The sequence below is a fragment of the Cavenderia fasciculata genome (genome assembly GCF_000203815.1).
Source record: "Cavenderia fasciculata unplaced genomic scaffold Scf_Dfasci-G-b-205a01.r1-3, whole genome shotgun sequence".
NCBI lineage: Eukaryota > Evosea > Eumycetozoa > Acytosteliales > Cavenderiaceae > Cavenderia > Cavenderia fasciculata.
The window spans coordinates 1282807-1303376 of NW_004457737.1; the positions used below are offsets into that span (position 1 = coordinate 1282807).

The window sequence follows — 20570 nt, forward strand, 5'->3', positions numbered from 1 at the left end:
AAATTTACAATAATAATAATAAAACAACAACTCTAAAGACTTATATATATATATCATGATACAATTTAAATTTTTAAGTTTAAAAAAAATAAACTAACTGGATGGACCTAAATTTTTGGTCCAACTTCAACCCAAAAAAATGATTGGTGATAAAATCTACCCATTTCTAGGATAGAGAATTACGGCAGTATGAATAAGAACAACAACACCAATCCTTCAAGCTTGAATACAAAGTATATGATATTTAATTTTAAAAATAAAAATAAAATTAAAATTGGTAAAGAGTTTCAGTGTGATGTGGGCTGATGAACTATCATTTCTGATTTTGTGAAGCGATATATTATATTAGGTTCGATTAATATAATTATACTATAGTGGTAATTTAATGTCTCATCAACAAGGAACACAACTCAACCAACAACAACTACAATTTCTATATCAACAACAACAACAACAGCAACAACAACAACAGAATGCACTGAGACAGCAGCAACTACTGCAACAACAACAACAGCAACAGCAGCAGCAGCAGCAACAAAATGGAGGTCAGCAACAACCACAGATACCTGCAGGTCAACAACAATACAAACAACCTGCTTCTGCTGCTGCTCAACCCGTGAATAATAATATTAATATGACATCCCCACCCAATACAAACACAAACACCAATACAATACAACCTACTTCTACGATGACGACTACTAATACTAATACAAATGTATCAACACCAACTTCTTCTACTTCTACTTCTTCTTCATCATCATCAATGACACCACAATTCCCACAACCTCAAATAACAACATACGATAAACCAATATTACTACAAAAGGAGATACTTGAACTATACGATATCATTCTTGGTCAGATTAGTAGTGTTAGATGTGGAACTGATGAAATCTTTCAGGCTATTATGAGTGATGTAAGAGGTCCGTCACTCAGATATCCTTTGTCTGATCAACCAACAATGCATCCCCAAATCGATCGTGACAAGAAAAAGATTGCCATCCAACAGGCAATGAAGTGTATTCTGCGATCACTCGCCATCATCGATACCCTTTCACAAAAGGTTGTCAAATACACTTCACCAGTGACTGCACAACACAGTCACATATTTGAATTTACATGGTCGATGAACAAATGTGCATACGAACCATCGATACTAAGAACACAATCATTACTCAAATCAGAGTATCTCTGGAGAGAAGAATCTGCTAGAAAATCTTTAACTGCTATACAGTTTGTATCAATATATAGATAATAGAAACTTTAAATTCATAATTATGACTAATATATATATACATTTAATTTGTTTTAGATTATTGGAAAAGAAAGTACCAAAATTAAAAGAAATGATTAATTCTGCATCACAACAATCTTTTACTTCTACTTCTTCATCTTCTTCATCTTCTTCATCATCAGCTATTGTTCCAACATCGGTAACATCACCAATATCAAGAAAAAGAAAAGATTATCAAAATGATCAAGTATCACCAACAACAGCAGCGGCAACAACATCACCTAAAAAATCAATACTAGATAGTTATAGTAGTCTCGAGTCTATTATTCAATCGATTCGACAAGAAGCACCATTGGAAATTGTAAAGATTCAATCCAATACACAAATGAAAGGATTGTTTGTCATTCTAAGTGATGTACTTAAATGTCTCATTTCATTCAACATGGCTGAAGAATCTAGAGATCATTTTAGAATAGATAAAATATCATTTTTTGGTATTAATGAAAGTGTAGGTTAAAATTGGTAGATATAATTTAATTATTTATATTAATCATTTTTAATTATTATTTTAATTTATATTTATTTATTTATAGTTTGATTCATTTTGGGGATCATCAAAATATAATATATTTAAAAAATTATCAGAGAATGCATACGAAGCAATTAGTTATTTTACAAGTAATCATAATAATCAATCAATTTTAAAAAATATTCTTGTAAGTTTGATCAAAGGAAGGAAATTGATTCATTTAATCAATCAAATTTAATATTTATTTATTAATTTTAATTATTTTTTTATTTAATTTATTTATAGAGCTGGATATGGTCATTTAGAGGTTTATTTGTAGAGGAATGTAGAGGATGTCAATGTATATTACAATTAGATTCATCAAATTATATGTTTTTACCTCCTTCATTTAGAACTTTTGATAATTACATACCATATCATCCAGTTTGTTATTATACTGCTCATCCCCCAACACCTTCAACTGCTTTATCATCTTCAACTACATCAACTCCACCTTTGACACTATAATAATAAATAGATTAAAATTGTAGAGTAAATTTGATTGATTGATTGATTGATTGGTCTTTTTAAATATATCTCTTTGTTTAAACTAAAGAGACTGGAATTAATTTATTAATATGTTTTAATGCTTTTTGAGGAGATGATTTGTATTGAAGTAGGAAACCTTGAATTTGAGACATGGATAGACTGTAGTCTGTTATTTTAGAGGCAAATTGGGTGGCCATTTCAAGGTTGGATGGGTTTTGATTGTCGAGTGAGTAAAAGTAGGTAAAGAGTTGTTGAGCTTGTTGCTTGGTGGCATTGGAGATTTGTATCTTGAGATCGACACGTCCTTCACGGATGAGAGCACTGTCGAGTACTTCCAAGTGGTTGGTGGTCATAAAGAGTATACGACCCTCTTGTGAGGCCACGCCATCAAGGGCATTCAAAATACCTGAAAACGATAGTTTGGATGATACCTCTGACGAAGCAGATCGACGTGAAAAGGCTGCATCAACATCCTCGATTAAAAGGATGCTCTTGGGTGGCGCATTGTTGAGAAGACTGTTGAATTGGTGATCGTCCATTTCAGAGTTGGACAAAGAGACTATACAAATGTCGAGTTTGAGCTCGCCGGCAATCGCATTGACAAGCGATGATTTGCCATTGCCGGGTGGTCCGTGCAAGAGGTATCCGCGACGGTATGGGATACCACGATTACGGAACCACTCTTCACTCGACAAAAAGTCACGAATGTCGCTGACCAAGCCGTCTTTACCCTGTTGAGGTAGGATGACAGAGTCGAGTGATCTGGCTGTACGCGGTGTACCGAATCTCTCCCAACTGCCACCACTGCTAATATAGATGACTGTCTTTCCCTCGTCGCGACGTAACGACAACTCCATTGCGTCGGTCACGAGTTGTTGAATGACATTGCCGTCGTTACCAAACACGGTGAGTACGATCGACTCGAATGGTGCACCACTAGCCATGTCAAATGTGCTGTCTCTGATACGTTCGACCCATATGTATCGTCCCTTGTACGAGACGCGGTGCTTGCCAACCGACGGCACAAATATAATGGTCGGGTTCTTTCCACTCGAGTTGTAGTCAGTCTCTGCATTGAGATTGCGTGATTGCTTGACATTGCTATTCAACGACAACCAATACAACAATGCTTCGTATGATTTGTCTTTGCTGTCGATCGTCACGCACACAAAGAACTGCTGCTTCACTCTCCCAAGGAATGATCGAGCCAACGCACTGATGAATCCAACACCTGTACCAATCAACAGGTATCCCAATCCTTGCTTGATACCAACTATGATTTGTTTGTTGAATTCAGTATTACTGAATAATGATTTAGTTGTCATTGTCTCTATATATATATATATAAATATATATATTGCTAGCTATCTATCTATCTCTGCATCAAAGTTTATCTTATCTCTCTCGAAACAGTTCATTAAAATTATTTTCTTTTTTTTTGGTTAAAAGAGCCTGCTTGATCATTAGAGTGTTGTAAATGATAATGATCAATCAGAGTTAGTATACACGCAATTCTTCAAGAGAGATATAGATGAATGCGAGACAACAGCCCAATTATGCAACTTCAGCACCCGCAATCATCAATCAAGTTAGTGTTTTCCCTACCATCTAGAGTACCAACCTTCACAATTTCTGTTCTTATGATTGACTGATACTCAATCACAAACTATAATAGATAGTCGTTGAGTTTCGAATAATCGACGATGAAACTACCTTTATCTGGTTCCTCAGTCTTCCAGATGGAGACGGGGTAATGCATTCTCGATTTTGAAATCATCTCTCTTAGTTCTACCGTCGACCCTAATGGTCGTCGTCAGACAAACGTACCAGTTCAGAGTTTGACTATGGTGATCCATTGGGATGGAAATCTGGATTGTATGACAAAAGACAATTGGACAACAAGAGAAAGCATGACCAACCTGATAACCAAGATCCATCAAAAGTCAAATGCTTTTTTGAAGTGTCAACGATTCAGTAATGCACCTCTACGGACAACATCCCATGGATGAAATTTATGGTCAATACGAACGGTAGCATACCAAACAACCCAAAGAATACTGATGGCAATATACCACTTAGAAGAACAACTACTTTCAAACATGGAGGAAAAAGATTTTAATACAATGGTTGATTTCATGTTCAAATCATGTATTGTAACAGGTATTCATTTCACAACTAGTTTATTGTTGATTTGATCTTACAGTACATGATTTGAACATTGATTGATACCCGATGATGACCATGGTCCTCAAGTCACTGAGATAAATATCCAAGTCGACCAAAACCAAACGTATGTAGGGGAACCATTCGAATTTATCTACCTTGGATAACAACAATATATATTTTGTTGTTATTTTATCCATTCCCTTTTAATCTTTTTTTCTATTGTAGTAATATATATAATATCAACCAATAGGCATCTTTATAAATCCATTGTGAAGGTCTTGGAATCCACCCAAACAGTCGACCAAAGTTATCCAATATTAATAATCCAATAACAAACTGATTATCAATTATTAGTCTTCCATTTATCTAGTATTGACAATACTAGATAATATTTGTTTTAGGATAATATGATCTTATAAATTAAATTAATTCGGTTTTTCCTAATGTGAAAATGTCAATGCATTCGCAAGTTTAGTAGTATTAATAACTTCAAGTCAAAGAGATATAGGAGGATAGCATAGGATAAGATAGAAAGATGAGTAAAAATAAACAGAATGTTATTGTTCAAGACACGAAACACGTTGAAGTCGATGACGATGATATAGAGTTTGAAGAAGAGGAAGATTCAGATATTGAATTAGGAGAAGATGATCAAGACTATGATCCAACCTTTAATCCCAAATTGTGTAACTATCTCAGTTTATCTAGATGCAAATCTGCATCATCAACTACATTGTTACAGCTGATCATCTTAACTAAACACTTTCATTCATTCATTTTGTAGATTCATATATGAGAAGAGTAACTCAACACAATGCACCAGCGATCAATGATATCTATGTAACGAATAATGGTAACTTTTTATACTATTGCAAACGAGCAATGAAATTACTACAAAACAAACAAATGCAAGAAATCAATATACATGGCTTGGGTGCTGCCATCATCAAAGCAATCAAATTATCTTTATATTTGGAAAAAAGAATACCAGATATAGTAATTGGAGCATCCACTTCAACAGAGGAAATTATTGATCATTATGATCCAAATGTAGATGTAAGAAAATATATAAATAAGTTGATGTACAAATATATAATGTGTATTGATTCATTTCATTCATTCTTTCATTTTTCAATGTATATAGAAATTAGAACCAGTATCAAAAATTAGACATTGTTCAGCCATTCATATCAAAGTTACAACTAAACCAAATCAAATACCTTCAACCATTTCAATACCAAAACCATTATCAGCATCAGAAAGAAAGAAAAAGAAAAAGAAGAATAGTAATAATAATAATAATAATAATAATAATCAAAATTCATCAACTTCTATACCACCTCCTTTGAATAGCTAGCTGGCTTAATAAATAGGTACAATAATTATTATTTGTTTGTTAACTACTTTACATGTTATTTTATTTAATTAATTAATTTATAATTATTCATTTTTTCTTTTGGGTTGGAGATAAATAATACTTTTTTGGGGAATTTTCTATTCTATAATGTTGTATCTATTCTATTCTATTCTATTCTATATTGTTTTAAATTGATTCTGCAGTTGGAGTTGATGATAATGGAGGAGTGGAACTGTCAATGGTAGAGGATCTGCTGTCATCGTCTTCATAGTCACCCATTGATTGACTGTCAGAGGTGGTGGTTGTGAGACCCTTCATGTGGTCCTCTAAAGACTTTGAAATGTGGTTGAGGTCGTCATCATTGTCCGAGTCGACATCGGCGTCGGCACCAGAGTCTGAATCAGAGTCATAGTCATTGTCGGCACCGATTTGGACGTTGGAGGTGTTGAAACGGACGGCACTGCTGGTTGACATGGTGATGTTTTCCGAAGATGGCGAGCGACGGAGTGTGTGAGTGGATGAGATGTGTGCCTTGGTCGACAACTTGTGGCTGACGAGCGAGTTGAGCGTGCGTGGAGGCGTGAGAGCAACGCTGTGCTTGTAGTCTTGGGGTGGCCACGTTTCATCGGGTGTGCGGAGTTTGTGGCGTTGTGATCCGTACGATGACGCGGTACTGTTGAATACACCAGTGACTGGGAAGTAGCGGTTGATATTGTTTAGGTTGACAGGTGACATGTAGTCGTTGCCAGCCTTGATACCAAGGTGAATGTGGTCCGTTGGTGCCCACGGCAATATCTTGATGACTGGTGGATTGAGTTTACCATTCTCAGTCATTGAATTGGACGACGACGACAACGAGCTGTCTCCACCCTTTTTCTTGGCGCTGAGGAACTTGTCGCATGCACCTACCAAGACAGCGTCGCTGCGTGTCTCGGCGTCCTTGCGGATCTGCTGTACAGCTTCACGGTCACCTAAAATCACGGCAATCTGCAACAAATAGACATGCTCACCCAAACGTGCGAAACAATCTTTGGCCAAATTATAATATCCTGCATTGACACACTCGCGTGCAAAGTCGCGCATCAACTCTTTGAGTCTGCCAAATGATCGCTTATCCAATGTCTGTGGACCGTTTCCTGCTGATCCATTCGAATGTCCATTCAAGCTGGCGCCATTGGTCAGTGGTTGCTCGGTCGTGTTGTTGGCCGATGACACCAACTTGGCCGATGTCAGCTGACGATTGTACTCTTCGATGAGGTGACGGTGTGCGTCTTGGTACTGCTTGGACGACCACGCCAAACGGAACTTGTCGAGTGACGACAACTTGCTGTGACTTGTGCGCATGTTGTTGGCCAGTGAATAGGTCAAATCGACGAATCCACGCTCTCTAAGCTTGTCCAATAGGAATCGCGAGGTTCTAGTATACTCGAAACGCGACACCAAGTTTTGTAGGTACAAACTTGTCTGCTTCTTGTCGGCGGGTGCGAGCCAACTGGGAAGCGACAAGAGACCAACTGCAAGACACTCTAACAAACCAACTGACAATGCGTGTACGACAGTTTGATTATTAATGTAATTGCTATTATTGACATTGTTTGAATGTGATGCTGACGATGCCATATTCAACACGCCCGACGATGAATCAGTCGACGATGACAACAAACCAGACTGTGAAGACGACGAAGAGTTGGAGATGGACGATGACATTGCAACACGTGCATTGCTCGATCCAATACCAACACCTTGGTAAGCATAAATGATACGATCGGGGAACACCACCGACAAAACAATTGGAGCAATACTCAAACTGGAAATAGGACGTGGCAAAAGATTATTTTGCAATGTCATGTACATCAAATGTGTTGGTGTAGTGTACAACAATGTCCATTCCAACCAATATATACTAGTGAAATAACAAGATGAATTTCTATGACTTGGTGGTACCTGAGTTTGATTAATCACCTCCATCTTTGCATTGGTTATAATAATTCTCATATCTGTCATGATTGAACAAATATTTTGATTCTTTTGAATATCTGTTTGCCATTCAATCTAAAAATAAATTAAAAAAAAAATGTTAGTTCGATTATTATTATTTTCATTTTGTTTTTCTTCTTACTTTGTAAACTTTTTCATTTTTAAATAGATATAATTGAATTTGAGTATCGACAGCATAATTATCCTTTTCAGTTGGATTTATATTTTTTGAATATAGAATACAGTTCTTTTCTTGACTATAGTATTGAACGACACGACCATCTTGAAGGGGAGTCTTAAAGACGGATGCAACCTTTGGTGTCAATTGGAAGTTTTTAAAGGCCGATACACCCTGGGTAGAGAGTTGAGCAACCTTTGCAATACGACCGTCCAAACCGAGGATAAGGATGTGTGTGCTACCAATCATGGTTGCGTCGATACCGTCACCTTGTTGTGAAACCGAGCCAGCTACATCAACCAATAAATACTTGCTGAGTAGTGTCTGCGTCGAGATGGAGTAGCTGTCAAAGATGAGTGAAACGAGCTGCAACTCTTGGTTGTATGAAAATCGTTTGGCACGGCACACTTCATCACCGGTGGGAGAGATGATGGGTGTGGAAATAAGCTTGCGCGTGATACCATTCAACGGAACGTATGCACGTAAATAGACACCGTCGAAAAAGATAATCTCGGGTGGATAAGTAAAGGTGTGTTGAGACTCTGGTGTAAAGAAGAATCCGAGTGGCAGCGAGACGTTGGAGATGAGTGGTAGCGATGCACGGTGCACGCTGTCAAATGGGTTGATCGAGTAGATGTATTGGTTGATGTGACGAATCGACGACAACTGCTGTGCGAGGTATTGTGGGGTGCTAGTCTGCTCGAGGTGCCATTGAAAGGTGAGCAAGTTGCGTGTGGGATGGAACATAATGTTGCTGGCCGATACCTTTGGCATGACCAATGGTTTGGAGTATTGTGGTAGGTATCCCAATATATCATCACTCGATGGTAAAAAGATACCAGACAACAGTGACGATGGAACAATTGATTTCATTTGATAATTGATTTCCCATGCACTCAATTCCTCTACTCCAGTTTGATGATTAATAGATACTATAAAAAATACTGGTAATTGTGGATGATGAACCAATGATAATATAGTATTTCCTTTACAAATAAATCCTCTAAAAAAAAGAAAATTAAAAAGAGTTAATAAATATATCTTTTTTTTTTTTTCTTTTGTTTTAAAACATACACAGCAATAATTTCTTGAGAATTTGAGGTTAAATCACCATAAACCAAAGTTAAACCAGATGAACCAGTCATTACCATATACTTTCCTGTGGCACATTCAAATGCAAGGAAAAAGTTTGAAGAATGTTCAATGTTTCTAGAGTTTTCATAGGATGTGAAATCTTCAAGATTTAAAAGTGCAATCTGTGACTTTGTATCCCAAATTTTGAGTGAACCATCAATACTCACCGACGCCAAATATGATTTGGTTGGATGATGAGTCAATGATGAAATTGGTTTCTTGTGTCCTTTTAATTTTGATGTCATTGATCCTTTTTCAAAATCCTCAACTATTTCAATAATAATAATAATAACAATACAGTTAGTGTTATCACCATTTCAATATTCTTTTTCTTCTTTTTTAAACATACCAACAATATCTTTTGAATTTGCTTTTGAATAATATACGGTTGCTTTGTTTGGAGCACTTGATTTACAAGTAATGGAACGTGTATCGAATTGTTTGATTGGATGTACAATAGTGATGAGTTTGTGCGTATCAGTGTCCCAGAGATACAACAGACCCTCTTGTGTAAAACACAATAAAAATTTTTGAAGACCATTGCCAGAGTAGTTTAATGTTACAATACTTTGAATCGTCTCTCTATTATCTATCATTAATTTTCCTTTAATACTTTGATTCAATAAATCATAAACTATAAAAGTGAAAAGGGGTAGTAAATGAAAAGATAAGTTAGTAAGATGTATTAAGTTAGTTTGATCTTCTTCTTCTTCTTTCTTCTTCTTGATTGACACATACAATAAATTTCATTTCTAATTGATACATAAAGGATTGGTGAAGTAGGATGAAAGCATACACTTGAGAATATGGGAGCATTTGGGAATGTATAGTGTGATTGATCAGCACCATTACCTCCACTTGCAACGCTATTGCCCGATGTTCCAGTGACACTGCTGCCGCCGACACTGGTGTTGTTACCGGTTCCACTACTCGAAGAGTTGGAGCCCGATGTAAGGGTCGATGAATTCAACGAGTGGAATTGAAGTGAGATGCCTGATGATGATGACCCGATCGATGAGAGCGACGAATCAACGAGTGAAGCAGCTGCTGATGATGCCGATGCCGACGATGCACCACTCAAGATCGAGTCACTGCCGCCGCCGTTCATCATGATCAAAGTGGTTGCAGTGGTCGATGTGATACCGCTGCCAGCACCAATCTCACTCTGCTCTATTCTATTGACACTACTCGATGCTATTGGATGATACGATGTCGACTGTGTATTCAATACTCTCACATTCGAGCATATACCAAACTTTAACATTCTTTCTGCCATCTTGATATAAAACTAACTAACTAACTAGCTAACTAAACTATGCAATGCAACTACTATAGTGTTTGTTTTGTTTGTTTGTTGTTGTATTGTATTGTATTGTGTAGATAGATATCTAAAAATATACTTATTACTCTTTTACTGTATACTACTACCTCTCTACTTCTACTTCTTATATTACTCTTGATTTATTATTATTCTTATTATCAACACCCTTCGAAGTGTGTACTCTACCGTATATCTATCTATCTATCTATCTAGTGTTTGTTGTTTTATTGTTCCCTTTGACACAGAGAGCAAGTTTCAAAAGTGCACTACCACTCAAAGCAGCTGGAGTGTTAAAAAAAAAAACTCAGCTCAAGTCATTCTCTTAAATTTGATCATAGAGGCAAATCAAAGATCAAGATGGATGGCTTGAATCCATCAGTCAGTCCACCCAACGACTACACACAAAAGTCACTCACTCTACTCTTCGTCAAAGAAATAAAAATAAAAAGAAGTAATAGTAGTTAAGATAAACGACTCGAGGTGGGAATGAGTACAAAATGAGTGAATGAATGGTTGTGTGTGTCTCTTTTTAGACACAACTCACTTTTCAATGATCGCACCTTTTGATTCCACCACACCTCATCAAAAAAGAGGTCAAATAAATGGATCGGGCGGATCTGAGCGTTGACCAGTGCACCGAATCAGATCACGTGAAACACAAAGCTATTAATTCTATTATTAATAATTATAATTTACTCACCTTACATTGATTGACATTGACACTGACACTACCTACAACCTACCTACTGTTTATTAATAATAATAATAATAGTAATAATAATAATCGATAGCAATCAAGCAAGCAAAGCACATTGTTAAACACACAAAGAGTAGCAGCAGGTGACCTCCCACTTTTCACATCAACATAGTCTTCGTCATCATCCAACCAACCAACCAACCTCATCATCGTCTTCTTTCATCATCATCATCATCATCATCATCAATCAGTTCTTCAAAGCAACATTTATTTATTATCTATTATTTATAATTATTTATTATTTATTGAATACCAGCAATCAATCAATCAATCAATCAATTACATTACATTATATTACATTACATTAGTGAGTATCAGTAATAGTAGTATTAGAAGCAGTAGTAACAGAGACAAACAAACAAACATCAATATCAATATCTCTATCGTTTCATCGCATTGAAATATTTATATTTATTACATTGTTGTTAAAAAATAATAAGTAATTATCATCATCATCATCATTCAAAACCAACACACAAGTTTTAGATTTGTTTGTATCTCTCTATCACTTTTATTCATGGTGGTGGTGGTGGGTGTTTGTTGTGTGTGTGATGGATGAGTGGTTTGGATTGAATTGGATTGAATTGGATTGGTGTGAGAAAGAGAGTGTGTGGGGTCATCGATCATCATACTAGCCAATTGACGAGAGGTGTTGGCTGGTTGGCTGGTGACTATTGTCATCATGTGATCAAAAAGATGGATCTATCGCCAAAGAGCAGACAGACAGACAGAGAGAGAGAGAGGGAGAGATAATAATAATATTCAACCTTTTAATATGGACGATACGATTATATTATATATCGTCGTGGAACCCAGCAGCAACAGAAACAGAAACAGTAGTAGCAAGCATATTTATTTATAAATATTGCAAAAAGGGAGTTGAAGAAGAAGAAGAAGAACTATTGATATTTTTTAGTATGACGATGATTAATTTTAGAATTAACCACCATTCCATCCAATCCATCCATCCATTCATTAGTCAATCCAATCCAATCCACCACAATACTATTCCATCACATCCATATCATACATATCCTATACACTCCTAACAAATATAATATATTATTTAATTTACTTACTTTTTTTTGGTTGATTTTTAATAGTACTTGGTAAAATACAAACAAACAAACAAACCAACAAACCAACCAACCAACCATACATCACAGATTAAAGAGAGAGAGAGAAAAAAGAATATTTATATTTTCAAATAGTTTGGAATCGAATCGAATCAAAGTACAGAGTTACCCCGACATTCACAAATCAATCAAAAACCTTCCGATCGGAAGTGATTCCCCCCAAAACATTGCGATTCAAGTGAGAGCGAGATCCGACAATAAACAAAAACCCACCCCAAAACGCAAGCTTGGAACGAAAGCTGGAATACAACCACGCGGGTCACACACACACAGACACAAACAAACAAACATAGGTCGGCAGTGAGCTCAGGAGCACGCAGCTGAAAGATGGGTTATACGAAATTGTCCTTATTAGACCAAGGTATGTTCTTTCAACAAAACATTGATTTTATGATCAACACACACAAACAACAACAACAACAACATTTTCAAAACAACCTAGCGTAGATAGATAGATAGTTAGATAGTTTGGTCATATATTATTAGTAAACAACATGAATTTCTTAAAACAGATTATACCAAATATTATCATTCCTCCTTCTACTTCCCCTTCTTCATCTTCACCTTCTCCACCTTCAACAACAACAATGGGAACAGGAACAAATTTACATTCCCCTTCAAAATCACAAAAGAACAATCGTCATAGTCAAGATATAACTAACTCATCGCCATCACCTAATAATAATAATAATAATAATAATAACTCTACCTATTATATAGAACATACAGATGAATGGGTCAATACATTCTATACGACATGGGGAGAATCGATTGTGTATCGAGGGTACGTCTTGTCAAAGAAAAAGAGTGAGAACAAGTGGACATCATCGATCCTCGTAATCACAAACTATCACTTGGTCTTGTTTTCAGAGGGAAAGGAATTGACAAAGAAAATACCAAAGGATTTTCATTTATATGATATTAAGAAATTAAAGAATAAGGCTGATTATGAGGTAAATATATATATGAAATATGAGAGAGAGAGAGAGAGAGAGAGAGATAGAGAATAAAGTATTAATATATTTTTTTGTTTATTTTATAGTTGACAATATTATTTCAAAAAGGTAAACAAAAAAGTAAAGTTACATTCAAAACTGAACAATTACATTATGTATTGTCGGTGATTAGACGGTTATTACATTTTGTCAATGGAGAGCATTGCGCATCGGATTTGGTGATATCGGTCAAGGGAGGGTTACCACCCATCGAGATACGAAAGGACAATACACCGGCTGACGAGTTTAGCGATCTCTATAGAGGATGGTGTGCATACTTTCAAACAGAGACCAGTCAACCTTTAATCAATCACATACAAAAAGCGATTGCTTCAGCAACCAAAGAGATTGATTTGTCTGGTGACTCTATCCAAACGAGTGATATATCTGATATTTCATTTGACCCCATTCCATTGCTACACGCAATCAAACACAGCACTCATTTCTCATCGATTGTTATGAAGGATCTTAGAAAAGATTCGGTTGTCAAGGCAATGGCCGATGTTATCTTGCATAATCAGACACTCAAGAAACTGGTGATGCGAAAGAGTCAAAATGAAGCATTGCAAAACATATTTCTTCACATGTCTCTCAACAAAAAGAACTCGATTCAAATATTGGATATTGGGGACAACCCATCGCTGTCAAACAAGTCAATCACCTCTCTCATCAATTGTATACTCACTTTTAATCATTCTCTTACCTATCTCGACATTTCAAATTGTTCGATACCCGCCAAGATGATGGCTTCCTTTTTCGAATCACTTGAAAAGAATTTTGGCATGTCTCTTACCATCGAGTACTTGAATGTATCATACAACAAATTTGATGATTCTACAAATCATTCATTTTCAAATTGGATCATTAAATCAAAAGGTTATTTAAAATTAAAGTAAATCAAACAAACAAAACAAAAAAAAGAAAAAGAAATAGAGAGTTTTAAAAATATTAATTTTGTTTCCTTCTCTTTAGACATTTATTATTAAATTCAACGGGAATATCGTTACCAAGTTTCTATTCAATTAGAAATCTTGGATCATTGGAACATTTGGATATTTCAAACAACAAGATAGAGTTTGGTGAGTTGGACAAGATACTGCCGGTGCTTGCACTGCCATCATTGTATCATTTGGAATGTAACAATTGCTCGCTTGGCAAAGAGGTATTGTCGTTGATCTTTTGCAAGATGACCGATAAAAAGGTATTGTCACACATTGAGTTGGTCGGATTGAATCTTACCAACGAAGAAAACTGGGACATGTTATTCAATGCATTGGCCCTCTTTAAAGACACTACCAATCCAATCAAGATACTCAACCTCAAAAACTTGCGAGCCAATGAAAAGACTGTCATCCCATTACTCAACATGTTGGCCGAGATCAAAGTACAAGAGTTGAATCTTGAAGGTCTGTCTATTATCTATCCATCGGCCGCACCAAATAATCAAACTTCTTCACTCGATCATTCAATCTCTGATTTGGATCTATTGAATAGTTCCGGTACTGGTAATGGACCAATATTGATTCAATCAGGTGTTGGTTTAGTTAAAGAATCCTTGGTAAATACTTTGTCGAGTAGTGGTGGTGGTGGTAATGGAGGTGCAAATGGAAGTGGTGGTAGTAATAGCTTGGCAAGTAGTTCTGAGCGTGTATCTGGTAATAACAATAACAACAACAATAACAACAACAATAATAGTAATGGCAACAACTCTACTACTATCAACTTGGACAAACTACAACAACAACAACTCAATAACAACTTGTCGCCAACTAGCAAGTTGAATCTTACTATTAGTGGCGATGACATTAACGCACTCAACGAGTCGAATAATGGATTGCTGGGAGACAACACAGTCACCTTTAGAACACAGTTTATCAAGGCGTTGCAAAAGATCTACATGAACGCAGAGTTAAAGTCACTCAATATATCGAATATTGGTAGAATCATTATTAGTTTGATGCCTGCATTGCACAAAAACAGTTCGGTCACTTCACTCGACATTTCACGTAATGCGTTGGGTGATCAGGGCGCCGTCTGTCTCGCCGCGGCGTTGTCGAGTAACCGCAGCATCCTGCAGATCAACTTTGACGGCAACAGTATGACCAATGTGGGGTGGAGCGAGATACTCGTGGCACTCAGCGAGATGGGCAAGTCGCTCAACCAGCTGTCGCCGTCTCTCATCCCACTCATCACAAGTCACTCACATTTACACTCTGTAGTCCACCCACGCCAAGATTTTGAACGTTTAATTGTGCAGACAGAGGACATTAACCGCAGAACAGCCATTTATCTGTTAATGTCACGACTACAAATGGCATTGATTGCCAACGGCAGTCTACACTATAGCGACCGAAAGAACTACTCTAACAAACTGCCCATTGGATTTGTCTCGACTTTGAGACGTGATATATTGCCTGTGTATCCATCGATCCCATCAGTAGTATACCCTATCACACCTATACCGCGTGAAATCCTTTCCAACTCTGGTCCATCCACCACCCACCACAAATCGAGTAAGCTCGGCGGCGATGGACACCACCACACTAACCCAATGTCTGCTATCACATCGTTCCTTAAGCAGTCTTCCAAGAGTTCCAAATCATCGTCATCGTCGACATCCTCCTCGTCCTCGTCGGCAACCACTGTCAATGTGCAGAACCCACAATTGATAAGTCAAAGCAACAACACTCAAACAACCGTCACCATCACTCAAATCAACCAACAACAATTAAAGTTACAACAACAAAAACAACTCCAACAACAAGAAAAGGAACGAGAAAAAGAACGAGAAAAGGAAAGAGAAAAGGAACAAAAGAAGGAAAAGGAGGAGGCAAAGAAGAGCAAGGATGATAGTACCAACACTACAACCACTACACAAAAAAAGACATCACCCAATAGTCTTAGAACATCCTACATTGAATCACCAAATACATCAAAGGTAGACCTCAGTCTCAGTGCCATCCATCATATTATTCATCACCAACACTCAGCATCTGCACGAAACTCCCCAATCCCATTTAACCTTCAACTAGGTGACCAAAAGAACAATAGTGGTAGTTTGCCACCAGTCCGTTCCCAAAAACAACAATACCCATATATACCAGATTTTGTAAAGATTAATGAACATGGACAACAAGAACAACAAGAACAACAACCATCATCTGAAATTTCAGATGGAGGAGAATCATTTGGTGTTACAAATCAACAATTATTGGATGCAATCTTTCATTTGGAAACTGCTACTAGTTATGCAGTGCAAAAGGCTATTTGTACAACTCCACCTCGTAGTCCAAACTCTCATAGTCGAACTAATAGTGGAGGTAGTGGAGGTAGTGGAGCAGATGATCCATCATCCATCACACCTGTCAAATCCAACAACAATATCAACCACAACAACATATATACACCTTCGTCATCATCATCGTTGGAGAGAAAGTCATTGTCTATTTCTTTACCCTCATCACCAGTTACAAGTACATCACCCAATCAAGAATGTGAATCACCTAGTATAACTTTAAATGGAGCCGATATATCACCTCCATCACCTATTGTCATTAACAACAATCCAACCAACATCACCTCTTCATCTAGTCCATCTGGATCTAAATCCAATAGTAATAGTACTAGTCCAACATCTTCATTTGGTAATTTACCAACAACAACAACTGCTGGAAAACCACCATCTCCACAACACAACCAACAACAACAACAACAACAAAGTCCAAGTACAACCAAGAAATCATCCAAATCATCATTAACATTTGCAAGTAGTGCAAACAACTCACCCAACACATCATTGGATGAAGAAGGAGTCAAAAATGCATTATTTAGACCTGCCTTTAAAAGAGTACGTAGTCAATCTGTCATTGTTGCACCAACAGTCACAGAACCACATAACACATCACCTCAAAACACATCAACTTCTAGTTTAGGAGGTTAAAACCAAAACAAATAAATAAATAAATAAATAGATTATCAAATAATATTATATATATTATATATTTGATAGTTTGTAATAAACAAAACAAAACAAAATCAAATTTTATCAGTGAATAAACAAGAATGATGTGTAGTGACAAACTTACAAAAGTATCCATCGTCCATTGATCTTGAGAGTATCTCGCATCAGGGAAGAGGACTTGTCGACAAGAATAATGAAAATAAGCCCCACAAAATGATCATTCCTTCTTTGGGCAATCTTTGCACTGATTTGAACAACCAATCCCAATTTGGATTGACCTTGTTAAATTTATCCACCTTTTGAATGACTCTTGATTTGGAAAGTTGGATTCATCTTTGTAAATCAGAGATGATGTCGTTACTTACTTACATATTCTTTACACTCCACCATGGTATTAAATGAGGGGTACACTCTCTCATAATAATATAGATTTATTGAATACAGTATACACCATGTCTATTAAGATAGAGTGGTGGTTGAAAGAGTAACTACGACAGTACTAATTGTTACCCAATGCTGACTGTCAGGAACATGGTCTTTAAACACTGAAACAGAGTTTGATTATTTGAATACAATCAGGATTGTATAGATTATGTTTACACGGCATGCATCCAGCTCTAGAGTTCATGAACCAATTAAAGAAAGAGGTCAACTTTTCAACTTTCTACTTTATGAATTTTAGTCTACCAAATTGATCACCCCTCATCAGGTACATTCCACATGAGAATCTCTACCAGTTTAAAGAATATGATGCAATACATATTAATATCTATCGAATTTGGGTTGAAAGGAAAAAGTATGGAAATATTACTCTACCATACTCTACTATCTACTTTACTACTCTACTATATTCAATTGATGGAAAACTATAAATACTTGATCCAATCAATCATTTTATATATCATCAAATCTATCAAATACCAATATTAAATATTTCAAACAAACAAATTAAATAATTAATTAAATCCAATTCCAAAAATGTTCAACAAATCTAAAATTATTTCTTTATCAATTTCATTATTATTAATATTATTACCTTGTTGTATAAACGGTGCTGAAAGTAACTATATTATATTAATTATCATTCATTAAATAAATAAATAAATATTAATTTACAATTTTCTTCCTTCACTTCTCTCTTAACACAGTTATAAATGTTGTACAAAATGGAGCCAACCTAACGATTACCTATAATCCAATGACAGTTATATTTTTCTCAAATGAATTAACATACTATGGTCTTCGTACAGATATCAAGAACCATTGCAAGGCCTTGTATGGATGGTCACCTCTTATTTGTAATCTACCAGTTGTCCCATCGTGTGATGGAGTACGTCTATATGGATCTTCAGGTATTGGTGGTATTAATTTTGAAATGACCTATAATTTCAATTGTACCGTTGTTGTGTAAAGATAATTAAACTTTAATTTTAAATTATTTAATTATTAAAGTCTCTTTTTTCACAACAAAAACCTTCAAAAGGTTTGCAGAAAACCTTCAATCATTGTACATATTCTAAAAAAAATAAATAAAAAGAAAAAGAATGAATTTAAATAATAATAATAATAATAGTAGTGATAGTAGTGATAGTAATAATAGTGGGAGAGAGAGCAAAAGCAGTATTATAATATAATGGACAGTTATAATTGTTATAATGTATAACTTTACTTTTAAAAATACATTATCTCACTTTATAAAATGTAGTAGTAATACTAAATCATCGATAGTTAGTAGTAGTAGTAGTAGTACTAGTAGATATTATACTTCAACAACAAGTTCATATGGTACATCATCATTGAATAATGAGGATGCTATCTCTCAAAGAGAACACCCAATATCAATTTATATACATTGGCCATACTGTAGCAAGATATGTGGTTATTGTTCATTCAACAAGTATTTAGATGGTCCACATGTAGATCACTCTAGAATGAAACAATCAATGGTCACTGAATTGTCTAATTTAATTAAATTGTATTATCCTTCTTCCCCATCATCCTCCTCCTCATCTATTCAATATAAATTAAAATCAATTTATTTTGGTGGAGGTACACCATCTTTGGCAACTATTGATACATTATCATCGATTGTTGAAACGGTCTATCAATACTTTCCAACAACAACAACCAACCGAAAGGATTTGGAAATCAATTTGGAGTAATTTTTGTCCATTGCATCTGGATTTTGTTGGTGTAAATAGATTATCACTTGGTGTTCAAGTATGTAAATTAAAGTAAAAGTAGATATACATTTATTTATTTATTTACTTACTTATTTATTGTTTTAGGCATTAAATGATGAAGATTTAAAGTTTTTAGGAAGAACGCATAATACAAAACAAGCGATTGAATCAATTGAAACTTGCAATTCGATATTTGATCATGTATCATTTGATATGATTTATGCAAGACGTGGACAACACTCGGTTGAACAATGGAGACAAGAATTAAAACAAGCTGTTCAACTTTCAAAAGGTCATTTATCACTCTACAATCTAACTTTTGAAGATGGCACTGCCTTTTTTAAAAGATTAAGAAAACATAGAAGTAATCATAGTATGTAGAAAGAAAAAAGAAAAAGAAAAAGAAAAAGAAATATATATATAATTAAATTAATTATTTACATCTTTCAAGTTATAAAACCAACAAATGATCAATGTTCGTTGCATTATATGGCAGCAATAGAGGAAACTGAAAAGGTTGGAATGAATCAATACGAGATTAGTAACTTTTCGATCCCTGGTCATCATTCACAACACAATTTAAATTATTGGAGAGGTGGAGATTATATTGGTATTGGTCCAGGTGCATGTTCAAGAGTTAGTATTTTCAACAATCAACAAGACAAACCTGAAAAGGTAGCACTTAAAACGATTATTCATCCAAAAACATGGATGGATAGAGTAGATGCAAATGGACATGGTTTGTTTGAAGACGAGACAACTACCCTAGAGTTTAAAGATCGTATCAATGAATTGTTGTTGATGGGATTGAGAACGAAAGAAGGTGTATCAAGATCGACATTTAGATATTTATCACATGGTCTCGATATTGAACAAGTGTTGGATCCAATAGTACTATCACGTTTACAATCAATTGGTATGATTGTTTTAGATGAAAATGGATTACGTGTTACTACCAATGAAGCATTTATGATCCTTGATACATTATTACTTGATATTTGTCTCTAAAATAAATAATCCTATATTTATCCATCCATTTTGTTATATGTTATTTACAAATTTGTCTATATTATATTTTATATTATTAAAGATTATTATTTGTTGTTATCCT

The 20570-nt window shown here is 35.5% G+C and overlaps 6 protein-coding genes across 6 annotated transcripts; 4 read left to right on the plus strand and 2 right to left on the minus strand.

The window, feature by feature from the left end:
• Positions 1-385: 385 nt before the first annotated feature.
• Positions 386-2273, plus strand: med27 (putative mediator complex subunit 27; the record flags this gene model as incomplete). The annotated part of the gene is made up of 4 exons (XM_004362772.1): positions 386-1236; positions 1316-1745; positions 1831-1953; positions 2052-2273. The coding sequence occupies 4 exons, from the start codon at positions 386-388 to the stop codon at positions 2271-2273; spliced, it is 1626 nt and encodes a 541-aa protein (XP_004362829.1).
• A 77-nt stretch (positions 2274-2350) lies between these two features.
• On the minus strand, positions 2351-3238 carry bcs1lA (mitochondrial chaperone BCS1; the record flags this gene model as incomplete). The annotated part of the gene is made up of 1 exon (XM_004362773.1): positions 2351-3238. The coding sequence occupies one exon, from the start codon at positions 3236-3238 to the stop codon at positions 2351-2353; it is 888 nt and encodes a 295-aa protein (XP_004362830.1).
• A 1757-nt stretch (positions 3239-4995) lies between these two features.
• Positions 4996-5817, plus strand: drpp20 (RNase P protein subunit; the record flags this gene model as incomplete). The annotated part of the gene is made up of 3 exons (XM_004362774.1): positions 4996-5146; positions 5245-5516; positions 5605-5817. The coding sequence occupies 3 exons, from the start codon at positions 4996-4998 to the stop codon at positions 5815-5817; spliced, it is 636 nt and encodes a 211-aa protein (XP_004362831.1).
• A 186-nt stretch (positions 5818-6003) lies between these two features.
• DFA_03227 (WD40 repeat-containing protein) lies at positions 6004-10382 on the minus strand (the record flags this gene model as incomplete). The annotated part of the gene is made up of 7 exons (XM_004362775.1): positions 6004-7869; positions 7937-8262; positions 8283-8315; positions 8812-8975; positions 9047-9374; positions 9456-9740; positions 9845-10382. The coding sequence occupies 7 exons, from the start codon at positions 10380-10382 to the stop codon at positions 6004-6006; spliced, it is 3540 nt and encodes a 1179-aa protein (XP_004362832.1).
• A 2265-nt stretch (positions 10383-12647) lies between these two features.
• On the plus strand, positions 12648-17255 carry DFA_03228 (leucine-rich repeat-containing protein; the record flags this gene model as incomplete). Its single annotated transcript, XM_004362776.1, has 4 exons — positions 12648-12681; positions 12807-13273; positions 13363-14207; positions 14288-17255. 4 exons carry the CDS (start codon positions 12648-12650, stop codon positions 17253-17255), a joined length of 4314 nt encoding a protein of 1437 aa, XP_004362833.1.
• A 999-nt stretch (positions 17256-18254) lies between these two features.
• DFA_03229 (uncharacterized protein) lies at positions 18255-20467 on the plus strand (the record flags this gene model as incomplete). The annotated part of the gene is made up of 6 exons (XM_004362777.1): positions 18255-18336; positions 18425-18683; positions 18982-19434; positions 19478-19496; positions 19565-19832; positions 19911-20467. 6 exons carry the CDS (start codon positions 18255-18257, stop codon positions 20465-20467), a joined length of 1638 nt encoding a protein of 545 aa, XP_004362834.1.
• Between the last annotated feature and the right edge of the window lie 103 nt (positions 20468-20570).